Raw genomic sequence first — 9,103 nt, forward strand, 5'->3', positions numbered from 1 at the left:
GTGTGTGTGTGTGTGTGTGTGTGTGTGTGTGTGTGTGTGTGTGTATCACATCATTTTTTAATACATTCATCTACTGATGGACACTTAGGTTATTTCCAGATCTTGGCTATTGTAAATAATGCTGCAATGAACATAGGGATGCACATATCTTTTCGAATTAGTGTTTTCAGTTTCTCCAGATAAAAACCCATAAGTGAAATAACTGGATCATACAGCAGTTCTATTTTTAATTTTTTCGAGGAATCTCCATACTGTTTTCCATAGTGGCTGAACCAATTTACATTCCCACCAACAGTGTACCAGGGTTCTCTTTTCCCCACACCCACTTGTTATTTCCCTCTCCTACTTTACTAAGCATGTGCATACTTTTACCTACTGGGTATTTTTTATCACTGTACATTACGAACTGATGGAGGCCTGGGGGCTGAGACTCACCTAACTAGCTTAAACTTAGCCAAGGTTACAATTACCCTTCATACCATTTGAGATTTATACTACCTTCTGCCTGGTGCCCGCTCCAGTGCACACCCAAGTAAAGAGCCTATAATAGTGCCTTCCTTTTGCACCTCCTCTAACCTCCTCGTTTAGTGGTGGTTCCTTACAGATCCCTTCTACAATTCAAGGTCTTTCATCACAAATAGTTTGAAAAGCATTAGTTGTAGCCATTATATCTGCCAATGTTGCATGACAAGAGCATGGAAGAAACTATAAAATAGGAGAGTTCCCAAAAGATCATACCTCGTCAGTCCAAGGGGTCAACAGTCAAGTAAAACACCACAGTGGGCTCTATCACCACTACGCATTACTGCATACGCCTCACAGTCATGCATATCACAGGTCCCCAATAATCTCCTCAGATGAGTCCTTGAATGACATCCTTTTACTAGTAGGCTCCTGCCACAGCACGCTATTCCTAAACACAAAATAGGTTTTATATACTTTACAATTCGTATGCAAAGTATATAGGTTTCTATGCCTTGTACACATGTGCATAGTGTTTTCTGTCTTCGGTTGTAAGATTCTGGAGCTAACACTCCAGTTTTCTTTATAGGGCACTTTGTATAGTGCTGTGTGCCATCTGACACCTGAAACTATTTTCCAATAATATGATGATGATACTGGGATCATCACTCAATGGTGGGAAAGAGTAGGGTAATTAAGAGATACCTATACTCAATTTTTCTATGCTGTTGTCTGCCTTTGGCAAAAAGGAGCCTGCTGAATATTCATCCAGCATATATATGCAAGTTCAGTAATATCATAGTCTGCATTTGCAGTTCTAATTAGTAAAACCCAATTCTAGCAGGGCCTGAGCTCATAGGCCTGAATTTCTGCCCCTATCATTTGATCAGTGCGTGGTCCCTTCCCTATACTATTCACATCTATTGTCTAACCTCTTTGTCAGACTTGATGAAAGCAGAGCCTGTGGTTAACTGCTGCTGACCCTTACACTGAGGGCCCTGTACTAGTTAAAATCCTCATCTCTACAGTTGTTATGGAAACTGTTCCCTTCCTCTCCCAACAACCTATTCTGGCTCTCTGCCTCCACATGGCATTCTTTCTGATTGCAGAAGAGGAGGCCTACACCTCTCTCCATGCTTTTTGCCAGATCGAATCTGCAAATGGGAGTGGGGGGGTGGAGGTGTAGCAGAACACTGTCTCATGTATCATATAGGGTGAGGCACCCCCACCATCTGATATTCTGCCAGTACTCTTATTTTTCCCTGCTATAAAAAGGATTTTCAAGGCCACGTCCAATTTTTTTGACATATAATTGATTTATTATATTAGTTTCAGGCAGGGCCATGTCTAAATTGATTACAGAATGTCCTGGCTATTTTGCTACAACACATGCTCCATGATAGAGACCAGGATTGCGGTGAGGTACTTAACATGCACTGTCCAATCCTCAGGGTTTCCAGAGGGGGAGCAGGTCAAAATTTGGCTCACAGGCAGCTTTGCTGAATCTAGTAATGTGCTGCCTTCTACCCTGTACCATCCCCAAAGTGTAAGGCAAATGGGACCAAGAAAGTGCTGATGGAGCCCAAGGTGAAAGTTCTCTGTGTGACACATGCATGTACAGAATGATTCGATGTCCTGGTTTAAAGAACTGGAGTGCAGAGTAGGTGGTGGGAACACGTTGAGGAATGGGTGAGAGTAGGCTAACAGCACACACCATTTTTACAAGGATGTTCCAAGTCAGTCATAGAACGGGTGAGCCTCCTTAGTCCTCTTTCCATCCCCTGGGTCTTTGGCTTTGGAAGGATTAACCTTTTCTTTGGTTCAAACGTTGCCCCTTCGGTCTTGAGAGTTCCCTGGGGAAATAATACCACAGTCTCCCAAGGTTACTCAACTCACTGTCACAGTACCTGTAATTGGGAAGGTCTTTCCTGGGTTTCACTCATATCCCCCTTGCTGCAGTCTGAGCTCATTGCACTCGAGTCCTGCACTCAGCAGAGATGGAGACTAGCCAACCACTATCTTCGGAATAACAACTCACCGGGGACTCAGGGCCGGAAGGTCATTCTGTCCCTCCAAAACTGCGCAGCCTTCCAGAGCACTCCCAGGGCCTGGGGCAATGAGGACAGGGAAACCGAGGATGGAGTATAAGACCCTAGCAGGCAGTGACAAAAAAAAAAAAAAAAAAAAAAAAAAAAAAAAAAAAAAAAAAAAAAAAGCTCCAGACTGATAATACAGACACACCGACACAGATGGAGACAACGATACAAAACGGAGACAGAGAGGGACAAGATGGCTCCTTCAGTTCAGGCGAGGCTGCGGAATTGCCAGACAGTACTTATGGGGTAAACATCCTAACTAGAAGCTTCTTCCGTCGCTGAGGCAATCGACTCGCTTTTCCACCCAGTCCCTCAGAATCCTCACCCCTTCCCAAGCCAGAGTGGGCGCTTCCTCTGGAGAACGACTTGGGGTGAAAGGGGAGGTCCCCCCGCCCCCGGGACCAAGCGAGACTGCAGAGCCGAAGCGCCCCTGCCCCAGCCCGGCCCCTGCGGCGCCAGTGCTCCGCCTCCTGACAGGCAGCAGCCAATGAGCGGCTCCTGCCTCCGGCCTTTAAGAGCCCGGCGCACTCTCCCTGCAGCGGACGCGGCCAGCCTAGCACTCCAACGGAGTTTCCATGGAGACCGAGGCTGGGCCCGGGCGGCCTCGCGGCGTTACCATGGAGACAAGTCCCGGGCTAGAGCTCCGAAGCCCTGGCTCACCGCTGTCTCAAAACCCCGTGGAGCCGCTGTGCAAGGCCGGAGCCGCGGTGGCGGCGGCAAGCTGGGACCTGCGGAAACACTCTTTGCTCATCGTGATCGGCGATATCGGTACAGAGAGTCAGCTGAGGGCCGTGCGGGCCCACCTTGAACAAGGTGAGCCGCTGTCCTGGCTGTGCTCGGGACATCCTCCATCCCGAGCTTCTCCGCCATCTGCATTTACCTCCCAGAGCGTACGTCTGCATTCTCCATCCCTAGTGTGCACTTCCTGAGATCTACGCGCCCTGTTAATCTAAATCATCAGCCCGTCACCTGCATCTTCCATGTCACCCGTCCATATCCTCCCAAGCTCCCAACATCTCGCTTCCCATCCTTTCCGCATACCCCATGGCACTCCGCAATCTCCCTGAAGTGGGGGAGCCCTGGGCAGCCCCTGGAGCCCCTCTGGTCACACCCTCTCTCCCACAGTGTCTCGAGCCAGATGTCCAAAAAGTCCTCACCTTCCCCTGAAGAGTCCATGTCCCTACCTTAGTTTCTTCTTTAGGATCCCTTAACAGTCACAGGGTGCTTTCTGAACGCTGTGGACAAATCTCAAAGCTCTCAGTGTTGGCGGCCAACCTGAGAGAGTGACCTTTGTGGCCAAATGCTCCTTAGTCCTCACCTCCCTCCCCAGTTGTCTGCCAGTGGCGCAGTGCTGCGGAGCCACCTGCGGGTGGAAGCAAGCCACGGAGGGTGGAGGCAAGGAGGGGGGCATAAGAGAGTCTAGAATGCTACTTAGCTGTAAGGACCCTGGAAGGCAGCCCCCAGTGTCTGGGAATAGGCCCTCAGGTGTCACTTCTGTTACAATTGGGTGACTCTGCAAGAAAATTCCCACATACAAACTCACTAATGACCAAGTTTAGCTTAAACTCTGCCCTTCTCCTTCTGGCTCAGGCAAAGCCCAAAAAAGGGACAGGATGGGAGATAGACAAAGGTACTAATAACCTCTATTGAAGATATCGATGAGGCTGATCATGGCAGCTGTCCTTCTCCCCTCCCTCTCCTTACCCTTCTTGTGAGCTTGGAAGTGTTCCCTGAAGTCCAATCCTTCTGACCTTATTGAGAGCCTTCTTTGTTTCTTTTTCTCTCACAGGGATTCTCTCCTGGAACGTTGACTTATCATTCTTTGACTTGAACCAACAATTGAGACTCTTCATTACCCGGCACCTAGCTCACTTCTCCTCAGAGGTCAAAGGTTAGGACTAGTGTCATTTGTCTCAATACTTGGGGTAAGGGTTGGTCACAGAAGAGATTTGGCTGGGGAGAAGGGAGGGACTCCTCAGGAAAGTTGTAAAGCTCCGTAGCTATCCCCACATACCCAGTACACTTTAAAGACAGATGGTATGATGGTAGAATGAGCCTGGAGAATGTAATTTCTAACTGAGAAGAGGGTGGTTTATGGATAGCTATTGACGTGTACTAAAGGAATGAGGTACTTCTCTTGAGTGATCAATCACTCCCATGCAAAAACCCACTCTTTTTTTTGTGTTCCCCTTTCTGTGTCTCCCAACCTCCTTGCTTCCCTTTTTACAAAGATCCTTGAACCCCCCACTCACCTTCCTAGATCGTTGCTTAGAACTTGCCTTCAGACTGTGCAGCCTACTCTCCAGGTTTCAGGGTTTCTGGTCCCTCCTTTGGATCAGCCAACAGATTGCCAGAGTAGAGCAGAAATCTGGTACCAAGGGCTGATGAGCACCATCAAATCCAGGGTGGAAGCAGGGACTGACTCCTGGCTTTACTGCTACAAGAGCGAGTCATACTCTGAGATTTGACTCTGAGGTCAAAGTTCACAGGATGCAGTTTCCCATTGTGCTGGATGGAAGAAATGGGTCAGGGATTTGAGTAAATAATATTTTAGGAGCTATAATCCCATGACAGTTTCTGAGGGGAAATTGAAGAAAGCTCTACATCCCATTATAAAAGTGCTGGGCATTCTGGTCATGTTGTTGGTAAATGTTGACACAGCAATCCATGTGTCAGTGCCTTTATGGAATATGAAATCCATCCCACTGAACAATTACTGCATCAAATGACTGAATTCCTATCTTATATGGATAATTCTCAATTATTTACTATAATTACTATAGTAGATAGTCACCCCCCCTTCTCTTCCTGCTCCTCCTGCTAACTGCCACATCTTCAGTCATTTCCCTGATCACTGACTCCTCTAGAGATGCTCCTGGAGAGAGAAGACAAGTTGAATATGACTAAGGCTTCATTATCCCAGGACTATGTGCAGCATTTAGAAAATGTGAGATTGGCATCTTCTTGATATGACTGGCTTCTTGTGAAGACAGCCACTCACTGTTTCGAGACTGGCTTCTGTTTAGAATTACTCATGTCATAGCTTCCTCCATTATCATTGATGATTGAAAATCCATAATTTCACCACTTATTACTCCTAGGAGATTTGGTGCAAGCTTGGATAAGGGGATGACAGCGGATGAAAGTAATGACTGCATTGAAGTTAACAATTCACAATTCACACACTGAATTCTCTAACCTTGTCCTTTTGGCCACAGAGATTTAAGATTAGGCTGCTTTCTGGAATGATATGTGAATGAACAGAACTTAAACCAAAATACTTAACCATTCTTCAAATTAAGATCTAGAGATGCTTGAGAAGATGCTTACAGGGAGATGCATAGTTACTCTCAGGGACCTCTCAGAAACAAGCATTGATATATAATAAACACCTACTAGATCTTTTCAAAGAGTTATGCCATGGTGTCTTCAGGGGGCTTAGGGCAATACACCCAAGATCAGGGCTTACTTTAGCCTATTGAATTTTTTTTTTGGTTTGGACATTTTTATGGTGGCCTGACTATCTCCCCGGAGAATAGTGGAGAATTTCCTGGAAAAACCCACAAGGCTCAAGACAGCCACAGCCCCACCCCTGCTGGCTCGTCTTTCAGCTGTCCCCACAAACAACAGTCAGTCCAGAGCAGCTGCGGACACTGCCCCTCCTTTCAGCCTCCCTTTAATGGGGAGGCAAAGGGAACCAGGCTGCTGGGATGGGCTCAAGGGGATATGCTAGTACCTTATGACTTAATCCTTCCTGCCTACCCACAGGCTGGGCCACCATCCTTCTCTCCTCTCCTCAACCCCTGGGCTGAAATGCTGAGAAAAGGGACAAAAATGTATCCTACAAGTGACAGGGAAAGTGCAATCATTCCTAGCCACCTCCCCCTCCACACCCTCACACATGAAAAAGGAGGGACCCTCTAATGGAGAGTCAGTGGCCCAGCTCCTTCTAGAGGTCAAATCTGGTAATGTCTTTCCTAAGATAATTTTGCACCAGGTAGTCGGTCTCCAGTGGTGACTTGGAGCTTTCCTTTCTAACTCCTGCAAAAAACCTGGAGCTTCCAAGCATTATAAAGCAAAACCAGAAACAATTGAGACAGTGGAAAACTGAGCTTAAATAACACTCTGATATTTCTACTATTGGGCACCTATAGGAAAGGAAGAGGGCTTCGTAATTTATAATTCTTGATTGATATTTAGGGCTCTAAAACACACAGGCTGAAGGACCAGTTTAGAGGCCTTCTGTCTGGCTCTCCATTACCCCTGCAGTGCTCAGGAAGTGCTAGTTCTGTTACTTGCAAACATGAAAGCCATTCTGAATTAATAGAGCAGCTCATTGGCCCTTACAACTGGGTTTTTACATTGCTGTCTAAAATGAGAAAGCAGGGATGTGAATAGTACTTGAAGTCCTTTCCTGCAGGTACCTCCAGTTCTGGGTTTACCTGGGAGCTAAGAGTTGGTCTGGTCTGAGATTCTGATTTAGGATTTCCCTGATCTCCTAGGTGATCTCTCATAAATCTTCCACAAAAGGGAGACAGACTTGTAGTGCATTTGTACATGGCAGGTTTAGGATTCTAGGACTGATGCACTTTTTCATATTTTATGCCATTCACTATTCATAGAATTATTGGAGGATGGTACTAATATTATACTCATTCTATAGCTCAGAAAGCAAGCTTTCAGAAAGGTTAAGTGGAGTGGCTTGTTTAATAGCATGATTAGTAACATGGTAGAGTTAGGTCTCAAATCCAGGACTTCGGATCTCACTTTGTGTCTGAGCTCAGGCCTCGCTCTTTGTGATCTCACCATTTTATTGCAGCAGAGCCTAGGAACACAGCGGGTGTAGAGTTGGTTGTGGTGGGTGGCTGTTCAGAAGGTCAGGCTGAAGGATAATTCCACTGGGAGTTGGAACCATGCCCAGGATGTGGCCCTTGAGTATCGCAGCCGCTAATAAGGGTGGGTTCTGCATGGGGCTGGGAAATGTTATTTTGTTCTCAAGCCAAATGTCTGCTCAAGTTTCCCACCTTAGCACACTCCAGAGAGCCCTAGAAAGCAGAGAGAAGATGGAAGGTTTGAGGCAGGAGGAAATAAGAGGTATGAAGTTGCAGAAGGGAGGTGTTTCCCTTTTGTGATGCTCAGAACTCAGTCTGGTTTGTGTTATGAATCTCTGCAGATGGCTTTCTCTATCCAAATGGGGCTGTTGTCATGTTGCTGCTTTGCATCCCGGGATCTGAGCAAGGATTCCTCACCCTCTGTCTTGCCCTGCTCCAGTACTGGTGACTCAGCTCCTCCTCTCTTCTGGAGGCAGTGAAGGGGGGGTGGGGGATGCTGAGAGCAGAGACTATTTTGGCTTCTCTGACCTTCAAAAGCTGCACTTGGCAGTCTGGGGCAAGGGTGGGGTTGGTGCTGGGGTATGAGTGGGTGGATGTCAATGTGAGGAAGGCATTAGGAGCTGGCCAGGACTGGGGAAGGTTGATGGAAGCGAAGAGGGTAGAGAAGGACTCTGTGGGAGCCTGAGCATCACCCAGTTGCAATCAAATACTAGAGCTCTCCAGGTCCTCCCTTTGAGTCCTAGAGCACGTCACTAAATCTGAGACAGAAGTAGAAACTAAGGGAAACAGCACCAATATTAGGAGTATTGAGATAGTATAAGACAGAGACATCAAAGAGACACAGAAAAGTGCAGAGACAAGGAGAGAACAGGGACACAGCATTCTACAAAGTCATGAGATTTTTTTTTAATCCAAAGAATACTTTATGTTACATTTAATAATTGGACTATAGTAAGAAAATCTTGCTTAGTCTTGGGCCCTGGTGATTCTCCTTGGTCCCTGTTAACTCTTTCACTGAAAAGCAGAAAGCACCCTGCCTCTTCATATCCAGTGACCCAAGAATTCCAAGTTTCAAGGCCTGTGTGGTTACTGTGCTATGCTGTATTGGCACAGAATTGCATGCTCCCAGGGTCCCTATGCCTCACCCGATTGTCTAGGACCATGTGTCCACACCAGAATTTCAAACTGCCCTCCAATCTAATATGAGACTTATTTCTGCCCTCCTCTGGTTTTTGCAGCTGTGGCTCAGAGCTCAGCTCAACTCCCATCCCCAGCCTTCCTCTCAAGCAGTCCCCTCACTCCCACTCCATGCTTTCAGGCCCCCAGCCCCTTTGTTTCCTGCTCCTCCAGGGACTGAAGGTCACTCTCTGGGTCTGAGAGGAGAGGCAGCAGATGGTTCCTGAGAGAAGGGGGAGAGCCCAGGCAGCCCATACCTCCTGTATCTCTCAAAATGTGCCTTAGCATAGGGCTTTGGTCTTTTGGCTGATGCTAACAGAGTATTTCTTGACTAAGCAGGGTTGGGGGAGAAGGGCCCTAAGGGCCATTGGAGACCACCCTAGCTGGCTCTTTGAGCTGCTAGACAACACCTCAGCCCCAGCGGAAGCACCAGAGCACTGACATTGTGAGGGCCAAGAAACAGTTAAGTCTCTAGTGCCTCGTCATGGACCAGCCCCTCTTCCCCGCCCTGGCACCGCCCTCCCCATCAAGCGCCCC

The 9,103-nt window shown here is 47.3% G+C and overlaps 2 protein-coding genes across 4 annotated transcripts in view; one reads left to right on the forward strand and one right to left on the reverse strand.

The window, feature by feature from the left end:
• The window catches only part of TP53BP1 (tumor protein p53 binding protein 1), a 122,424-nt gene extending 119,412 nt beyond the window's left edge, over positions 1-3,012 (reverse strand). The window contains exons 1-2 of one of the 3 annotated variants that reach the window (XM_019644880.1): positions 2,884-3,012; positions 2,501-2,570 (exon numbers count right to left, since the gene is read on the reverse strand). The gene's annotated coding sequence lies outside the window, so the exon portion shown is untranslated. Of the gene's footprint in view, positions 1-2,500; positions 2,615-2,703 lie in introns of all 3 variants that reach the window. The other 2 variants (XM_019644879.1, XM_019644878.1) reach the window with 2 other exon arrangements.
• A 79-nt stretch (positions 3,013-3,091) lies between these two features.
• Positions 3,092-9,103, forward strand: part of MAP1A (microtubule associated protein 1A) — a 20,118-nt gene continuing 14,106 nt past the window's right edge. The window contains exons 1-2 of the mRNA XM_019644875.1: positions 3,092-3,371; positions 4,348-4,449. Of these exons, the coding sequence (XP_019500420.1) occupies positions 3,134-3,371; positions 4,348-4,449 (340 nt within the window). The 5' untranslated portion in view covers positions 3,092-3,133. The remainder of the gene's footprint in view (positions 3,372-4,347; positions 4,450-9,103) is intronic.

Source organism: Hipposideros armiger, unplaced genomic scaffold (genome assembly GCF_001890085.2).
Source record: "Hipposideros armiger isolate ML-2016 unplaced genomic scaffold, ASM189008v1 scaffold_92, whole genome shotgun sequence".
NCBI classification, from domain to species: domain Eukaryota; kingdom Metazoa; phylum Chordata; class Mammalia; order Chiroptera; family Hipposideridae; genus Hipposideros; species Hipposideros armiger.